Source organism: Thamnophis sirtalis, unplaced genomic scaffold (genome assembly GCF_051295495.1).
Source record: "Thamnophis sirtalis isolate CommonGarterSnake01/CBP01778 unplaced genomic scaffold, rThaSir2_p1.2 scaffold_8, whole genome shotgun sequence".
Lineage (NCBI taxonomy): Eukaryota > Metazoa > Chordata > Lepidosauria > Squamata > Natricidae > Thamnophis > Thamnophis sirtalis.
Genome location: NW_028261388.1, coordinates 20,115,779 through 20,136,386, shown reverse-complemented (window position 1 = coordinate 20,136,386; position 20,608 = coordinate 20,115,779). Strand labels below are relative to the sequence as shown.

The 20,608-nt window shown below is 36.1% G+C and overlaps 1 protein-coding gene across 4 annotated transcripts in view; it reads left to right on the top strand.

Annotated features, from left to right (window-relative positions):
* The first annotated feature begins 3,616 nt into the window (after positions 1-3,616).
* The window catches only part of PSPC1 (paraspeckle component 1), a 53,098-nt gene continuing 36,106 nt past the window's right edge, over positions 3,617-20,608 (top strand). For 3 of the 4 annotated variants that reach the window (XR_001312965.2, XR_001312964.2, XM_014056890.2), the window contains exons 1-6: positions 3,619-4,156; positions 7,299-7,600; positions 11,456-11,551; positions 12,559-12,755; positions 14,188-14,272; positions 15,118-15,223. Coding sequence is in view for 2 of the 4 variants with exons in the window: in XM_014056890.2 (XP_013912365.2) it covers positions 3,782-4,156; positions 7,299-7,600; positions 11,456-11,551; positions 12,559-12,755; positions 14,188-14,272; positions 15,118-15,223 (1,161 nt within the window). In the remaining 2 variants the exon portion in view is untranslated. Of the gene's footprint in view, positions 4,157-7,298; positions 7,601-11,455; positions 11,552-12,558; positions 12,756-14,187; positions 14,273-15,117; positions 15,224-16,355; positions 16,626-20,608 lie in introns of those variants that run through there. The other variant, XM_087721210.1, reaches the window with a different exon arrangement.

Sequence of the window (20,608 nt, the reverse complement as noted above, 5' to 3'; positions counted from 1 at the left end):
AAATGCAAGAGTTGTAGACTACACATAAAAGTTTTAAAAATATGCTAGAAGGCAGTAGCAAACCACTTCTGTATGGTTGCCTAGGAAACTACATAGATATGCTCATTTAATCATTATGAGTACATTTAATTAGTTTGAGAAGTAAAGGAAAATATGAAAGGTCAGGAAAAAAATGGCAGCCTAGAAAGAGATATGTAAACTACAAGAAAGAATATGTTTTTGTCTTCATGGCAACTGAACCACTACTTCATTGTGGGTTTCTTCTCTCCATTCCAGTACCCTTCTTACGTCTTGTAGAGTAGATATTTATGAACAGAAACTGCCTAATTATTTTTTATCATCTTCTAAGGTGTATAAGTTAAAATAGCCAAGCAAATAGTTCTCAATGAACGACAATTAACAATTCCAAAATTGTTACAACTGATACAACTGATTCTGGAATTTTGATCATCGTTGATTGTTAATCAGGTCACCACATGATTTGACTTTACAACAGTTTTTATGCTGGTCATAAAGTGATTCACCACAATCATTAAACAAATCACTTTTGCAGGAAACCAGGAAAAAATAGCAATTTGCAATCATCTGACCATGGAACATGGAACCAATTGCAAATGCAAGCTGTTGCCAAGTGACCACATGAATTTGGGGAGGTAATTTCAAAGATAGGTTTTAAGTAACTATTTTGTGGTATGGAGTTGTCCATGCTCCATTACTGAAAGTTTAAAAAAATTAATGGACATTTCGGACCACCTTTTGACCGGAATGGTATAAAGTCTCCTACCTTGAGCACGGGATTGGACTAGAAAACCTCTGAGGTCCCTTCCAGCCCTATGATTCTATATTCTATGTTGTAATTAAGAATGGCTATTAAGCAACCAGTTGTTAAGGAAGGACTATCTGTAACAGGGAATCATTGTTATGGGACTTATATTTGTGAATTTGCCTATTTGTTATAATTTATTTGTAACCCCCAAATTAATACTCACAACATGTTTCCGTTATTCAGACCTGTGTTCAGTGATGAAATTTTTGAATTGCATATTTGCCATGCCTTAGTTGTCTCATTGGTTAAAATGATCATGAAAAGTGTTTTTAAAATAAAACTTTAAATGCTTAAACTTTGTTCAATTATTTTAGGACTTTATTTGTAATAAAACACCCACCCACACATTATATAAGGTATCTTTAGACAGAAAGACACATAAAATAAGATTATGTATTGTTCAGTTGATGAAAATGTTGTGACCAGAGACTGACAGAAACCTAGCTCTTCAGTGGTTCAGTATTTGCAACAATTTCAAAGAACTATTGCAAATAGAAATAATTTACTGTACTTTGTTCATTTGTTTCCTATAAATGAACATTTACATTGACTATTAATTGTTTTTTTCTGTATATCTACTGTCCTTGATTTACGACCACAATTGAGCTCAAAATTTATGTTAGGCATGAGTTAAGTAGTTTTGCTCCATTTTACGACCTTGCTTGCCACAGTTGTTAAGTGAACCACTGCAGTTAAGTTAATAACATAGTTATTAAATGAATCTGGCTTTCCCATTGACTTGCTTGTCATGTGACCCCAGGACACTGCAACTGTCGTAAATATGAGTTAATTGGCAAGTATTTGAATTTCGACCATGAGGATGCTGCAGCTGTCATTAGTGTGAAAACAGTCAAAAGTCACTTTTTTCAGTGCCTTTGTAATTTTGGTCACTAAATGAACCATTGTAAGTTGAGGACTATCTATATCTATGTAAGTTGATTCCAGTCAAAAAAACAAAGCACCTTAGCACATCGTTTAATTTGAAGTATATTTTAAACTTTGCAGACTCTCAGTTATACCAGGCTAACAATGATAGAATATAAAAATATATGTGTTAATCCTCTCAAAGTGAAAATCTGAGTTAAATTTCAGATAAAACTGACAGTAATATGAACCTTCCATCTGTTACAAATCCTAAACTTGGAGCAAAAAAAATATGCTTCATATTTAATAAGACAAATCCACTAGAGGGCAGAAACTGCTCTCCTATTTTCCTTTTTAAAAAATTATTCAACCTGAATAAATCAGTTATCAGGAACATTTGCATTTGTATAATGTGGGAAATAGAAAGGCAAGAAAATCTAAGTTAGCTATTGCCCAAAATAATATGTCCAGTTGCCTCTTGAAAAAGCACCTTTGGGACAAGTATGCCCTGAATGACTAAGAATCTCCAGACAATAATTGCAATTTTTCAAAACTGAGGACGTTCCGTATTGCCTAAAGCGGGGTCCCCTTTTTGACGGACTGAACAGCATACAGCCACCATCTAATAAATTAATAATTCATCACATTCTTCTGGAATACAATTCCCCACATCTGATACTTCTGCTGACAAAATACTTAAACCATCCAGTCAGAGATGAAGAAGCCTCTTGAATGAGAAGCGAAACGTCTTCAAAGAAAACAAGAAAGTCCAGTTGCCTCTTGAAAAAGCACTGGGACTTTAGACCATACTTTGAAATAATTAACAATTATTAATTCTTAAACAGCCCACAGGTCTTTGTTTTTTTTTATTAAACAGCTGGAAGTAACATCTGAGCACTTGTCTCCTGGAATTAAAAATAACGAAATCTTGTTATATTTATAATTTATTATATTACATAAATATAAATATTGATATTGCTGAAAAATGTCCTTCTGGGTTCGGCTCCAAGTGGGGGAAAAAGACACTGGAGACATGGAGGCTGCTTGGAAAGATGGTTTTAATGGTGGACAGGACCACCATGGCTTGAGTCCTGAACAGAAAAGTTGATCACACGCTTCAATGTTGGTGGAGAGAAAGAAAAGGGCCGGCTGAGATGCTGAGTCCCTGGTTTAATGCCCTCTCTGGCCTTTGATCTTGAGCTTGTATTCTGATTGGTTGTCAGACTCCCATGGGCCCATGCAGGGGCAACTCTAGGCTGCATTTTGAATCCAGGTTTGGTTGAGTTCTCAGATGCCATGTGGCGAGTTGAATAAAGGGCCAATATTATCATGCCTTAATCCCATCACTCTGGAGCTGAAGGGGAGAACTCTTTATTATGGAAAATGGACTAGCTCAGGCTTTAATGGCTCATTGACAAAGGGGGATGGGCAGGAAGCTGCAGGCAGCTATTCTGTCTTTTAAAACATGTTTCTTCCTTTTCACATCCAGAGAAATATTCTGCCTTTTCAATATTTCCTAGGATATTTCATTTTTTCTGGGAGGGGGCTGGGTGATAACTTCCTACAATATATTTATATTTATTTATATCTACAAATTGTACCTTGTGCAATGATAGAAAGATCTCATATTTTCTAGGGTCCCATTAATATATTCTGCTTTATTCTGGCTATTATAAGCTAATTTACTGTGCTTTATGAACCGTAGTTTATGAATTTGTGAACTCGGCTGATGGTGATTTTTCCAGCAATTCGTGGTTAAGCATGCCACAACTAAAGAGGCGGGGCTTCTTTCTGCCACTCTAGCGGTAGCGTATTGCGCAGGCGCATCCCGATTCTCCCTCGAACACGATGCCCGGTAGCCTTTCAAATCTTGTGCACATGCGCACCAAGAAAGCGAGAGGCGGGGCGATGTTACTAGTCTTCAGTGGGTAGTGATCTTTCCGCCATTTTGGACTTCCTTTTCTCCCCCCTCCCCTTTTTCTTCACGGTACTCGAAAGAAGCAGTGATTGAGCGGAGCGCTCTTCGTGCGCTTTCTTTCTCCTCCGTTCCGTCCGACTTGGCGATCCGTAACGGTTAGAAAACCCCAAGCTATGTCCGCCAACAGGAACCTGAAGCAAGTGAGGATCGAGAACAGTTCTCCGGCGTCGGCACCTCCGATGAGCATGGTGGGCGGCGGCCCGATGAAGGCGCTGAGGGGTTTGGAGAAGCCGTCCGACAACGAAGCTTTGGCCGTCGCGTTGGCGATGGCGAAGGAGGAAGAGGAAGGCAGCGGCCGAGGCTTCACGGTCGATATTAAGAGCTTCCTCAAGCCCGGCGAGAAGAGCTATACGCAAAGGTGCCGCCTCTTCGTCGGCAACCTTCCCACCGACATCACCGAGGAGGACTTCAAGCGCCTTTTCGAGCGCTACGGGGAGCCCAGCGAGGTCTTCATTAACCGCGACCGCGGCTTCGGCTTCATCCGCCTGGTGAGGAAGCTGCGGCCGCGATTCTTCCGGGAGGGGCGCGAAGGGGATTCACCTACCCCTCCCCAAATGAAACAACTGCATGCTCCCGCTCCCTGGGGGGGGGGAGATTTTTGCAGCCAGCGGCGGGGCCAGGAGCCCCCCCCTCCTCCTCGCCACGGGCACGCGCAACCCCCGCCTGCTTCAGACACCCGGCGCGCGCCAGGCCTCCCCGGTCGCTTTGTCCTCTCCCCCCCCCCCGGCTTTTTTTCTTTTTGCTGAGGTCTTGAAACTCGCGAGTATTTTACAACACGTGCGCCGCTATCAAAAAACGTTTAGAGCAGTGATTCCCAAAGGGGGGCCGATTTGATTTTTAATTTGAACCTTATTTAAACCAAGCTAATGGCCTTTTAGGCTTCCTCCGCGTGAGTTTTTGAACAAAGTAAGCAGTAACCCTATGGGGTTGGGGCAATCATGATTTGAAAGATGCTTAGGTGGGGCATGACTAAAAAAAAGGTTGGGAACCACTGGTTTACAAGATTTGCCCGGTTTGAACAGAGTTCCCTTTATAGGGCTCTTCTCCGGAGTAAAATGAAAGTTAAGACGTTACTGAAATTCAGTATTGCCATTCCTAAAAGAGGCCTTCCCTTCAGTTCCAGACCATGTGTTGGTTGCTGCCTTAATAATTGAATTATGCTTGGTATTGTAGAGAGGGGACATGCTTATTATAGTCCTCAACTTACAACAGATCATTTACTGACAGTTCGAAGTTAACCATGGCACTTAACAAAATGAGTTATGATTCACACTTATGACCGTTGGAGCATCCCCATGGTCAGAGTTCGGATGTGTGGCAAGTAGTTCATATTTATGACAGTTGCAATGCCCTAGGGGCATGTAATCCCCTTTTGTGACCTGACAAGCAAAGTCCTTGGGAAGTCAGATTCACTTAACAGCTGTGAATGTTCACAACTGCAGTGATTCATTTAATAACTCTGGCAAGAAAGGTCATAATTATATATAATGTAGTCCTCCACTTATGACCAAAATTGAGCCCCAAATTTCTATTGCTAAGTGAGACATCTACTAAGTGAGTTTTGCCCCATATTATGATCTTTCTTGCCAGAGTTATTAAATGAATCACTGCAGTTGTGAACATTCACAGCTGTTAAGTGAATCTGACTATATATATATATATATATATATATATATATATATATATATATATATATATATATATATATATATATATATATATATATATATATATATATGTTTTTATTTGTGCTGATAACTTTAAGTATATATATATATATATATATATATATATATATATATATATATACACACACACACACATACATACATACATACATACATACACATACATATACATACATACATACACACACACACACTTACAAAATAATAAAACAGTTTGTACCTTCATCATAACATCTCCAGGAGCTTTTCCTTTCCATCTTTGGGTAGGTGTTGATCAAACCAGTAATAAAAATATCAGGAAGAGGCCATAAAGCAGTGACTGTCATAGTACTTTCCAAAACATCTTTAGCTTCTACTGATAAATATTAGACTGTTTATGGGGAGGAATCTATTTTAAAAGACTTATGTTATTTACAGTTGCTTCGTTTATTTAAAGTAGAGCATAGCATTATCAATAGAGCTGGTTCTCATAACACTTGAACACTTACCTACATTTTTTAAGATTAATACTTTTCTTAGAAGACAGTTTATATTTATAATACTTTGCTCTTTCTTTGGAGTTTCTGTTTAGGATGTGTTATTTTGGAAATGTTCCTTTACTTTCTCCTTAAACACAGCCTCGTGGAAATGTTTGACCATAGTAGTTTAGGTATCTTTATTAATTTTAAACATCTATAACTTGTGAAATGGGTAGCCATATAAATGTTATTAATAAATTTCCTTTTTGAGTGTATTGAAATACCTGGATCTGAATGGTGGAAGAGATTATCTTAGTGAAACTTAGTAAACCTAAGAAACAGGGCACATTTCAGGTTGTGCAATGAATAAAGTTTTTCTGATAATGCGGTTGGAGCAGTGCGGTACAGGTGAAAATTGGTCCATAGTTTCCCTATACCCATTTAAATTCAAAATGGAGCTGGCTTATTTAAATAGACTTTCAGGCCAATTGGGTTATGGTGACGCTGATTTTCGTTTTGTTTTGCTGAAACTGTTATTGCAGTGTACAATTGTTTCGTGTACTTAAGTTCATAATTTTCTCAGCTTTTATGCATTTTTGTGCAGATACATTTGAAGAAAAATCTTGATGATGACTAGTTTTGTAGGGCACAGTTTTTTTCAGTGAGAATTGTTTTGTATTCTCATTTTGTGTTATAGAATGCTAGTGTGATTAATGCTAGCTTTAAGTTTAATTATCCAAGGCATAGATAAAGGTAAAACACAAATGTACTATGGCTTACCACTTTGGCCAGCCTGTTGTAAAACAGTTATTTTGACAGCTATGAATCATAACTTGTTCTTAGCTATAATTTGATAGGTGTTAATTAAGCCACAGAAAAAAATATATTTATTCTCTGCTCTTACTCTTCTATTGAGAAGGAACATTTGTTGATTCAAAGAACCTTACTATTAGTTTGTATAAATATTTATTATCAGTAAAGTTTAAAGTTAATAAGCAGGGATCTAATAAACTCTAACTCTCAACCAAATTCAGTAGGCTTGAGGCTTCTCAAGCTAAATACCAGTGAGAAAGAGAAGAATGTCTGTTTAAGCATAATTCCTTGTTTAAAACTTCTTCAAGGAATGTAATAAGACTTATTTGTGCTAAAGCAGGAAAAAAATTTTTAAGTTTTTTTTATTTTTTGTTAGGAAACAATGTTTTTTAATTCCTTATTTTAGCCTTTTTAGTCAAGCTGCTGCAATTGGTAGAGAATCTGGAGATTGTCTATGCAACTATTGGCAAGATTCCCACCAGCCACTGCAGTTTTTAATCTGCAAAAATGATCATCTGTCTTGTCGCTAGAAGCGGTAATAGAGGAATATGTTGAAATACCTTTACAGGTTCTGAATGATGCTAAAATACATGTAACATTAAATTCTTAATTATATGTAATATCTACACATAATATAATTGCGTATGTATCTTGTAATTTTTTTTGAAAAGGAGTCCAGGACCCTGGCTGAAATAGCAAAGGCAGAACTTGATGGAACAATTTTAAAGAGCAGGCCACTCCGAATTCGATTTGCCACCCATGGAGCTGCTTTAACAATTAAGAATCTTTCACCAGTTGTTTCCAATGAGCTTTTGGAACAAGCTTTCTCTCAGTTTGGGCCTGTGGAAAGAGCGGTTGTTGTCGTAGATGATCGTGGTAGAGCAACAGGCAAAGGTTTTGTGGAATTTGCTGCAAAGCCTCCAGCGCGTAAAGCTCTAGAAAGATGTGGTGATGGTGCATTCTTGCTTACAACGTAAGTTTATTCTTTGTTACATTTATTGTGATTTTATGTGTTTAAAATATGTACCAATAGCATCCTCAAGGCAGATCCTCCATCTAGAAATCAACATAGATGAAAGAAATAATCTGCCATAGGAACAAATTATCAAAGTTCAGAATATGGCAAGATTTTGTTATCTATAAGATCACCCTTTTAGATATTGACAAGGTTATAGGGAATAATGATAGCATCCTCAGTACTTTGAGTCTGCTTTTATTCCAAAACACTTCAGTGCTTCCTCTTACCATTTCAAAACTAGATACTTAAGCCCAAGAATCCCTAGAAGGGTGACCAAATCCTTGAAGCCAACAAGCAAGGAAAGTATCATTCAGAAACTAATATAAGCTAATTAAGGATCAAATAACTACAGATACCAACCAGATGGGAGGAGAGACATATTTGCAGAACTGTTTGGTTGATGGGTTGTGGTCACAGGGTGAGTTGATAGTCCTCAAGCAACCACAATTGAGGATGGCCTGCTTGGCATTGAAAGCATTAGCATATCTAGTAAATGATTGATTATGTGTTGTCATGTTGATGTTGATTCTTAGTAGCCACATACATTTTCTCCATGTTGTGTAAAGATTTGACATTTTCAGACTGACAGTATCACAGTAGAAATAGTCCTTGATTTACAACCACAATTCAGCCCAACATTTCTGTTGCTACGTGAAACATACATGAATTTTGCCCCATTTTACAATCTTTCTTGACACAGTTATTTAAGTAAAACACAGCTGCTAAATTAGTAACACGGTTGCTAACTGAATCTGGCTTCCCCATTGAATTTGCTTGTCAAATGTCACAAAAGCTGATCATAGGACCCCGGGACACTACAGCTATCAAATATGAGTCAGTTGCCACGTGTTCGAATTTTGATCACAGAACCATGGGGCGCTGCAATGGTTATAGGTAAGAAAACTGGTCATGTCACTTTTTTCAGTGCCATTGTAACTGAACAATCACTAAATGAACTGTTGTAAGTTGAGCTCTACCTGTAAAGGAGTAAAACAGCCACGGCAGATTAAGATGAAAGACCTTCATAACAAAGTGTCATAATTAATCATAATAAATTTAGGGAGTAGACAAAGGAATTGTTGAAAATTGAAGCAGAGTGACCCAGTTAATAAAGTCAATCACAGAAGAATTGGGTCATGCATCCCCTGGTATTAAAAAAAAATCTGACGGTGGGAGCTGCTTAACCTATTTGAAACAAAAGACATCAGGAAGATGAATCAGTTCTTCTGATTTCAAGAATAAAAGAAAAAAAGTCAGGAGAAAAAGAATTTGAAATGAATGGGAAAAGGCTAAATAAGAATTTGAACCAAGAAAATTATAAATGAATTAAGGATCGAGCAAAGTTGGAATATTGAAACTTACTACAAGATTTTGGAAGTAACTTTATAAACTAAACAGATTTTGTAGATATCGAGTTATTTCATCTGCTGTAGGTCATAACAGATTACATACTTTATGATTTAAATTGAAAAATATACTGAAGTAAAGATTCCAGGCAAAAAGAAAAAAAAGAACCTTTGCATTTGGTTTTGATTACCAGTAGAAGATTCGGATTTCTGAAGTGACACAAAATACTATAACATTTGAAATATTAAGGAACTCTTTGAAGAATGGGACCAGAAATGAATAGCAACAATATCAACAACATTAATACATTATATAATACAGTAACAATAATATATTGGCAACAATGTCTGTTTCTATGGATAAACTGTGTTTAAAGGATATTAAGGAATGTGGAATAAATCTTGCTTGATGCAGGAATATGGAATCAGAAATATTGGATTTAAAAAGTGGCTTATAAGATAGAGAAGGTGAAATTCAAATGACAGCCAAAAAAATGAAAAGGGAAATGCAAATCATAAACCAAAAAATTGGCTTGACTGATTACTGGTAATATCTTTTTACTGAATATACAAAAGAGGCTTAATGATTGAATTTAGGATGGACTCAAAAAAGTCTTGTATTTTGGGCACTTGGCAACTGGCTTGCATTTACAACTGGTTTCAGCATCCTGTAGTCATGTAATCAGATTTTGTGACTTTTGCCGTTTTCTAGCAAAAAGTGCCTATTGGATAAATTGGATTAAGACTTGCAGCTACATGATATGCTTAATGACAATGGTGATTTATCTAACGGCTTTTGTACACATGTTGATTTGATTTAACAACTGCAATGACTTGCAACCAAAGTTCTGAGGTCAATTGTGGCTATACGTTGAGGACTACCTCTGTGTGTGTGTGTGTGTGTGTGTGTGTGTGTGTGTTTCTTTATTTCATTTTCTTTTTTTTCTTTTTTTCTTTTTTTCTTTGCACTTTTTGCTCTTTTTACTTTATGACTTTAGTTTGTATTAGTTGTGTAATTACACATTTCAATAAAAATTACATTTGTGTTTGCTGATCTATAAATGAAAATTCTTATATGTTGGTATTTCCTCAGGGTACCAGTGTGCTCTTTCTCTTAATCACACACTATGCTTTCATATGACTGGCACATAATTACCACACCCTTTGAATGCATTAGACAAATTCTTGTAAGCTGCTTCACTTGGAAGATGATCTTCCTAACATTTGTGATCTCAAGTGGAACTGGGGAACTAGGAGCCTTCTCAATGAGTAAAGAAATAGTGTTTCTATGTCTACTTCTTCCTTGTGCTTAAGGGCATTTTCAAATTTTACAAGGGGTAGGAGATAGAGCAAGCACTCATCCCATGGGATATGTTTCGTACAAATTTGATGTGTACAAACATTGTAGAATTTTCCCCAGAATGTACTCCAGAGGAGCAGAAGGGTGATACCTTATTTGTCTCCCATAACTCAATCTTCCATAAGCAAGTGGATCACAGAACAACAACTGGTAGACATCATAGTTTCATTTTAAATCAGCAACAACCTTCAAAGCTCTGGCAATTGGTTTCCATATGTAGATATTCATAGGGTAGCAATCTGGATTTGGTCAGCTAAGGGTAAAAGTGTACTTTTCAATAGTAAGAAAACAATTAGGAAATCAGCAAGTCGAACTATTTTCCTATATTCTGTGTGGATTTTTAAAAAAATCATGTAATAGCAAGTTTTTGCTTGTATGTGTGCAGTTTCTCTGAAAAAAAATTAATTTCTCGAAATTGGAGAACTGAAGAGCTTTGGTTTATTTCACTAGATTCAAATGTCAAGATTCTTTCTGATTATAAGAGGTGGAATTAATCTTATCACTTTGTGCCCATCTTTTGTTGACAAGAATGATACCTTAAGTCAAAGTAAAATAAAGTTTTTTAAAGTCATCCTATGTTGTCAACAACTTAATCTGGCACATACAGATAGTCTTTAATTTACAACGGTTCATTTAGTGACCAAAGTTACAATGGCATTGAAAAAAGTGACATCGCTATTTTTCACACTTATGACTGTTGCAGCATCACCATGGTCTTGTGATCAAAATTCAGGTGCTTGGCAACTGACTCATATTTATGACAGTTGTAGTGTCCCGGGGTCATGTAATCACCTTTTGTGACCTGACAAGCATAGTCTGTTGAAAGATTCAACTAATAACCATGTTACTAAACTAACAATTGTAGTGATTCACTTAACTGTGGCAAGAAAGGTCATAAAATGGGGCAAAATTCATATAACAAATATTTTACTTAGCAACAGAAATTTTGGGCTCAATTGTGGTTGCAAGTCAAGGACTACCAGTATCTCCCATATGCAGATCTTTGTTCACTTGTGCTGTTTACATAGTGGATTGGCAGTGTGAAACTAGAGTTTGAGTTTACATATTTCTGATTAACAGTGTGTATATATTGCTTATTTTAAGAACACCTAGACCTGTTCTTGTTGAACCTATGGAACAATTTGATGACGAAGATGGTTTGCCTGAGAAATTAATGCAAAAAACACAACAGTACCATAAGTAAGTACCAACTCCTAAAGCAGAATATTATAAATGAAAGAAGTAATGAAGAAATAGCATCGTAATCAAAATTTTCATTAAAGCAAATCCTGCACAGTGTACCATGATGAAACTAGAGTTTAAAATTATTTTAAGTGGATTGGTTGTATATTACATAAGAAACAGAAAAGGGCATATCATGATTGAAAAATTATACTTGTGTCATAATAGCAATAGCACTTAGACTTATATACCGCTTTACAGTGCTTTGCATCCCTCTCTAAGCGGTTTACAGAATCATCATATTTCCCCCAACAATCTGGGTCCTCATTTTACCCACCTCGGAAGGATGGAAGGCTGAGTCAACCTTAAGCCTTGTGGGATTTGCAGTACTGCACTCTAACCACTGCACCATCAAGACAATGAAACAAATAGAGTTTAGATCTGTTTTCTATGCTATAAATTTGTAGCACACATTAGCATTTCATAGGGTAGAAGCAAAATAAATAAGTTCAGAATGTGGAAGTTATTAGCAAGACGAAAAACATTTTTCTATGCTATCTGCTGTTCAAAAATAAAGCACACAGCAAAGTAAATTTTCTGTAATCTTGCCTGCCATATCAGTATTTCATACCAATAGTACCAGTTGAGCTCATTAGGGATTATTTCTTTGGTGTAGCAGATAGTAGGCATGGTTGATCTTTCTTTATGCTTCCAGGCTTGCTTATTTGAAGAGCTGAGAAGAAAAAAAAAGTCTATGCTGCTAGTAGAATAAAGATTTTGCATACTTCCAACCTTCCACTTTAAATTTTACACATTACTCCAGTCTTGTTTTTTTGTTTTTGTACTTAAGTAGACAGGCTTTAGGTTTTTTGTCACTAAATTAGACGTAGGCCACAAAATCAGTAATAGCGTTATTTAAGAATCCATACAGAAGCCTTGAAGAAATGAATTCAAAATTTGCAAACAAATTTGCTGTTATATTTATGTGAAATGACAGCATTAAGGTGAAATGTGTCTTCCTTTAGGGAAAGAGAACAGCCCCCACGTTTTGCCCAACCTGGAACATTTGAATTTGAATATGCTTCACGATGGAAAGCTCTTGATGAAATGGAAAAACAACAGCGGGAACAAGTTGATAGAAATATTAGAGAAGCTAAGGAAAAGCTAGAAGCAGAAATGGAAGCAGCTCGACATGAGCATCAGTTAATGTTGATGAGACAAGGTATTCTTCCTAAATTATTGCTTTAATTATGTGGGCTGAAGAATATTGGAAATAGTCTGATTATTTGGGTTAATGCATTCCAATACAATTCAAAATAATTTATGCATGTATTGAAGGACTTGTGACTCATGGACTGTATATTTGAAATACAAATATCTGACCCTTGATGGTGGCCTAAATCAGATAAGCTCTTTCTCAAACACATTCAGTGTATGAGATTTTGCTGATTTCCTGAACATAACTTGTTTTTCTTTGTAGAGGAAGAATGTATAAATGAGATTTCTCCAAAACCTACTTCATTTGGTTATTTGACTCAGTAAGATAGAGCACTGGAGATGTATTAAGTACAGAACTCCTAATATACTGTGATTTTTGTATGATGCAAACAAAATTGACATACTGGTCAAATAAGGAAAAGCCAGAATTCCCTGCAGTTGACTGTAATTAAATTGTTTGTTAGTTGATCATACAACAATTTTTGAGATTACTCTAATTCTAACTGTCGTATTTCTTAAAGTTGGATATTAACATTTGAAATAATGTATGATGTATAATTAATGAAGTAGTTGCTGTGCAAAAAAAATAAAATTTGAGTTGTAACTGTGTAGCAACTCAGAGTTCTCCATCTGCAGTCAATAGATGAGCTCATCTATTTTAAAAAAATGACTACTTATTGTGTTAGAGATAACAAATTACAGTCTTTAGCACCTTTCTTTTCACATTTTTGTCTCTGGCTGAAAAAGCTCAGGTTCATTGCAGTTTGCTTAAAGGCAGAGCTTGGTTTAGTGTTCAGTAGTTTCTGCACCTTGGTGTAGCAATTGGGCCCTAGAAAATATGTCCAAAACCTGAGAAAAATCTTCAACTTAAGATTAATTAATTAATTATTAATTTAATTATTAAAATACATTGTTTCTAGATCTTTAAATTGTTCTTACTGATACCTGTTTGAAGAGCTCAAGTTATTTATGTCTGTTTTCATATGTTCATGCTTATTTTAGTGAGGACAATGTATACTACTTACAGGTAGCCCTCAACTTACAACCACAATTGAGCCCAAATTTCTGTTGTTAATTGAGACATTTGTTAAATGAATTTTGCCCCATTTTATGACTTTGCCTCAGCTGTTAAGTAAAACACTGCAGTTAATAAATTAATAACCTGCTTGTTTAGTGAATCTGGTTTCCACATTTACTTTGTTGTCAGAAGGTCACAAAAGGTGATTACATGACTTTGGAACACAGCAATGAACCACTTGCCAAGCATCTGAATCATGATCATGGAGATGCTGCAAAGGTTATAACTAAAAAACAATAAGTCACATTTTCAGTGCTGTTTTAACTTTCTACAGTTACTAAATGAACTGTTGTAAGTTGAGGACTACCTGTATTTGTGTCAGAACAATCATTGCTATAGCTGTCTTAACTTTTTCCAGATCTTATGAGGCGTCAGGAAGAACTGAGACGTTTAGAAGAACTTCGAAACCAAGAGCTACAGAAAAGAAAGCAGATACAATTAAGGTATTACATAAATTTTTAAATACTGGATTTTGCAGCTCAACATGTAACTTTTTAAACTTCACAGTTTTAACAGCGCCTCTGAATTCTTCTGTGAAAAACTTCAGAGGATAATATCTCCATTTTCAATTAACTAAATGAATTGATAATATGCTGTCAATAAAAACTTTTTAAATTGGACTTCTGGGTAAGAAATGGCAGATTAAATGATGAGACTTTAAGGGTATGTTTCTAGATAAGACACGGAAGACGAAATAATTTTGCATTTTAAGAGAAATTGATGTTACTAAAATTGTTTATGCTTGTGATAAAGGAGGAAGTAATTTGTTTATATATTGCTTTTCCTTTACTATATTTTTTCTTTTAATCTTTTCTTTCCGTCACTTAGTTTTTCTTTTTCCTTTATTTCTTAGTTCATAAATTTTTATAGTTGCAGTAATTTTTCAAAATTATATGTGTGTGTGAGTGTATACACGCAGAAAGACACACACCTTTTATCTTTATTTTAATATAAAGTCACAAATCTTGAGATGGACTTACAAATATTGATAAAAATAAGTAGTGATAATTCTACTTGTAGTATTTTAGAATACTACAGAATAAGTTTTTTATTGCACTCTTATTGTGATACACATCAAGGAAATGGAGACACTACATAGGATCTTTAAGATATGTACTAAAGGTCACTTAAGTCTATCCCTGATGTAGGACATGTCAGACTATAGTGAAAAATCCAACAAAAAATAACAACTAGTAAGGCTGAACATGTGCGGCATTGTAAGAGAAAGTATTGCATGAAAATATGCAGCAGGAACTTTAGGAAATCATATTTTATATGTAATGGCTAGGCATGAAGAAGAGCATAGGAGACGTGAAGAAGAAATGCTGCGTCAGAGAGAACAGGAGGAACTGAGGAGACAGCAAGAAGGTTTCAAGTCGAATTTCATGGATACTGTAAGTAGAACTCTTTATATTAATTGATGTGATTTGGAGAAAGGACTTTTGTTATTCCCAGCTGTTAAATTTGACAATTTGTCTTGGCAGTTTTGATTTTTTGCACAGTCATTTGCATATTATTTGTTTCAGTGTATTACAACAATATTATTACACATATGACTTATATTAATTAGATGGTCTCATTTGCCTAATGATGCCATTGTTTAAATAACAAATCATTCTGGAAATTTACTCCATAGTTTCGTTTGAAGACATTTTACAATAGAAACATATCAGGATTTCCTATTTGTATGAAATAACAATAGAAAATTAACAAAGCCAAACTTTTATCCACTCCATTTTCCTCTATTGATTATGGTGGATTGAATGCCCTTTCTCCACCATAGGAAAAAAAAACCACCCTCATGTAATTCCAATATTCCATTTTCCAATGGCTAAGATGGCCATTCTCTGGTGGGACATATAGGTAGTTTTGACCTAGGACCACAACTGAGACCAGAATTTCCATTGCTAATTAAGATGGCTGTTGTGCCTTAGTTTACAACCTTTTTTGCCACATTTGTTTAGCGAATCACTGCAGTTCTTAAGCAATTCATGCAGTCATTATGCAAATCTGAGTTCTCACATTGATTTGTCAGAACCTGTGGGGAAGGCCATAAATAGTGGTCACATGACTCCAGGATGCTGCAACCTATAAATATATGCTGGTTGCCAAGTACTCAGATTTTGATTGCATGATTGGGGACGTTGCAATGTTTATAAATGCAAGGACTGGTTGTAAGTCATTCTTTTCAGTGCCATTGTAACTTTGAATGGTCACTAGACAAATGATTATAAGTTGAGGACTACTTGTACCCCAGCAGTTCAGAGTGGGAAAAGAAATGTATAATTAACAGGAAGGAACCACCTGTTCAAGAATCTGCCTGCTTAAAATATTCCTGGCTCAGCTAAATGTATAAAAAGAAAATACATGCCAGGTGACCAATGTTTCCAGCAGCCATCTACCTGAAGTAACATCTATCAGGTATGTTTTCATAAATGTTTAATGAAAACCAGATATGTAAGAGGTTAATCAGAACCAGGTGTGGTTTCTAAAAAAGTGATCTTTTTATTGTGGGTGTTTTTGCAGAGAAATTCCTTAGAGAAATTTATAGAAGATATATGCATTGGAAGTGTATTGCTCCATCAGATTCTGTCCAGAATAGTGGAAATTGCAAGTACTAGGGTGGAGGCTGTAATTGAGACGACTGGAGAAACATTGAGGAACAGAAATTTGTTTAAGGGAAAGCCTTTTCCTCTTGCACCAGCAATACAAAGATTCAAAATTAGCTCATATCTGTACATTGTAAATCTCAGTGAAATAAATGATTTCCTAGTACTCTGACTCCAGGTACCTCTGGTATTTGACTGCTAGGTACTTGACGGCTTCAAAACTTGCTAGGTACTTGACGGCTTCAAAACTTTGGTACTTGATGCATTTTAATGTGAAAATGTTGTCCCGATACTCGTCGTTTTTTGGTACTTGATGCACTGCAATAGGAAGAGGGCGATGGCCAAGGAGAACAGACATGATGCTGCCCATGCCAGTAAGGTTGCTGCAAAAGGATGGAGGGGACAGTCTCCAAGGGTGAATAGGAAGTTGGCCCTGCTGGGAAGATCACTGACATAGGAAAAGGGACAGACAGAAAGTCTTTCCCAGCCAAAACAAAGGGTCACATGGTAAGTCATGGTTTGTTTGGTACTCATCATTTTAATACTCCTTGCACCTCTTGGAACCAATTAATGACGAGTACCGAGATACCACTGTATAACCAATATTAGCTATGTGACTGCTTAATGTCCAGGAATTACATTGAAAATTGATCAGATCCGTACTCTACACAGCTGTGCAGCTCCAGTAGCTGTGTAAATGGTTATGGTTATTTTTGGTATAATAGGTGGAGTCTATTAGAACTACAGTCTGAACCATCTAAGTAATCAACATATCAGTTTTTTATGCTCTGAGGGGAACATTGATGAAAACAATATTAGAGACTTGAATTTTGGTTCTTATGCAGTAATGAAATGTTTAAAAGGAACATAGCATGAAGAATCTCTTTCACCTACAAAAACTTTATTAATTACAGATGCTTACAAACGTACGATACAAAACTTCATTGTAGCGAATGAGGTTTGAAGAAGAGAGGAGAGCTGGAAAAACGTATTTGGCAGACTTGTACAATTTTTCCTTTTATCTTTCATCAGCCATGTTCTGCAGAATTCCCTGATGTGTCACCTCAGCTATTCTTTAGTTGATCTCACATATTGCTGGTCAGATGTGACTTGCTGGGTTAACTTTATCTGTGGTGATTGTCCTCTGGTCTTTGGTTTCAGAGTGCTACCCTCGAAGGGTGTCTGGAAGCTTCAGTTGGTGCAGAATATGGCTGCACGGACAATTATATGTGCCTCTTGGATGGCACACATTACACCTCTGTTCTGTGAGCTGCATTGATTGCCAGTTTGCTTCTGGGTGCCGTCCAGGGTATTGTTTTGACCTTTAAACCCCTTTATGGCATGGGACCAGGTTATTTGGGGGACCGTCGCTTTCCAATTACATCTTCCCGGCCCATCTAGAAAAGGGATAATCTAGGTCAGTGGTTCCCAAAGTGGGTGGTATTGCCCCCTGGGGGCGCTAAGAGGCAAGGGGGGGGGGCGCTAAGAGGCAAGGAAAGTGGCAGAGGAGTGCTGGAGGTGTCCCCCTCACAGGGCACAATTCTGCCTGGGGCTCTGTTGAGACACTTCTTGGATAAGAAGCAAAACATCTTCAAAGAAAAACCAGAAAGTCCAGTTTCCTCTTGAAAAGGCACCTTTGGGACAACCATGACCTGGATGACTGAGAATCTCCCTGTATACATCAAGCTTCCAGAATCCTTGCTTTGCTGAAAAGTAAAGAGCAACATCCTGGTTTATTTACACAGACAAGGCAGGCAGGGAGTTGGTAGGATTTATTTATTCACTTAGCAAAGCCTTAAGCCAGATGTGAACACACATATATTGTAAGTATTCTGATTTTCAGAGCAGAAATGGCAGAAGCAATTAATTGTTACAGTTTTGAATTTTACTGTTACTATTTTCCTTCTATCATGCAAACTGCCCAATCGCATGAACCCCCCAGCCACGCCCACCAAGCCACGCCCACAGAACCAGTAGTAAAAAAATTGGAATCTTCCACTGGGTGGGGGCACTGAGGATCTGTTTGTAGCACCAAGGACTGAAAAAGTTTGGGAACCATTGATCTAGGTACTATCTCTTAAGGATTTCCATCTGATGGGACCCAAGGATCATGCTGTTTCTGCTATAGTCCTTACTCTCTAGAACAGCATTCTCCCTAAAGTGAGGTTAGCTCCATCTCTGTTAGCTCTCTGAAAAAGCCTTGAAAAATGTGCTCTGGGGATTCTACAGTGAGCCTTAAAAATGAATGAGGCTAAATGATGATTGTCCTCCCAGTATCTTAGTTTTTTTCCCTTTGTTTTTATTTTTGTTACTTACGTCTGATGTTTTTTATATTGTGATATAGTCTTAATTGTTATTTTGCTTGTAAGCTATATGCAGACTCACTTTTTTGCATAATGGGCAGCTGTATAAAAGGGCTGGCTAAATAAATGAATTCCATAAATGATTATAGAAATCCTTATTCCAACTACCCAGCCAATTAAATCAGTTCCATGAACTATCTTTAGTTTTGTAATTTCTCAATCTAAAGCTTGTCTATTTTGTATGGTCATGTGTCAAATTGCAGCTACTTTGTTTAGAGTTTTGAGAATATTTGCAACTTCTTCTAATATAAAACTGCTTTTTCGTACTTCTTTAATTGTTCATGCTATCCCATAGTTTGGCAACATTGTGAAAAGTTTTTTTAAGTTATTGTTCCTTAACTTCATGCATCAGTAACTGGATTTTGTATCTCTTGAGCAGGGAAAATACTGCCAATATAATCATTCTTTTTACGTCATTTGTCAAATGTTAATGTGTCTTCATTCCTCATAAAAATATTCTACTAGAGTAACTACACCAATGAACTTTTTTCCTTTTTTAAATTTAACTTAGTTTGCATGCACTAGTTCTTACTAATGTAGAATCATTACATAATAAACTAGGGTTTTTTTAGGTTTTAGGTTCATAATACATACTCAGAGACATTCCCTCATTACTTGCTATATGTTTGTTTTGGCCGTTGTCATAGCAAAGATCACAACATGTCTATATTATATGACTGAGAGCTCATTTGAAGATAAATATTTTGTTGCAAACAATACTTTGTGAAAATAGATATTGAAAAGCAACTTTATTCTTTTTGTTTTTATTCTGTTAATTTTCTATGCATTCAAAAAAATTAAATATATATATATATATATATATATATATATATATTATATAATATATATATTAATTATATATATAATTAAATATATATATAAATAAAACACACACACACACACACACACACACACACACACACACACACACACACACACACATATATATATATATATATATATATATATATATATATATATATATATATATGATAAAGGAGGAGAACCATGTGGCTTAGTGCTTAACACATCTGCCTAATATGTAATACAGCCCAGGTTTGAATCCCAGTAAGGGTATGGCTAGCTGATGAGAGCTAAATATTTATTTATCAGCACAATACAACATTATATATATAAAATTCCCAAGAGATGAATAAAACAGCACACCATCCATCCTGAATATCCTCATCAGCAGAATAATTTATGGCAAATTTAGAAACAAAATCTATTGAAAAACAACCAACATTAACCAAGTGGTCCATTACCAAAGTAACAATCCAGCCTTCCATAAGGGATGTGGTGTAAGAACATTATTCAGTCAAATACAACCCAAAACAACAAAAAGAGGAAATGGAACACCCATGCAACATCGTCGAATATTGAAGATTTATCAGGAAGCATCTGACCATTCATTCCACTATAGCAAAACCAAACCAAGCTAAGAAAAGGCTAACATTACCTTACATCAAAAACTATCAATGGATTATTATGACCACTATTACACACAACTGATTAAAGCCCTCCAAAACATCTTAACTAAACCAAAAGACCAAGAAATCCAAGAAGAAAAAAATTAGAGACATCTACAACATACAGTGTAAAAACTGTAATAGCCAGTGTGTAGGACAGATAGGTAGAAGACTAGCAGAGCACCAACTGAATGTACACCAACTAGTAGTCACAAGACATAATGAAAACTCCTTAATCTCACAATACATGGAAAAACAACCATATTTTCAATTGGGACACTATGGAGCCTGCTTGGCTGCTTCATGTTTTCTCTCTCTGTCCCTTCACTATTGAAAGG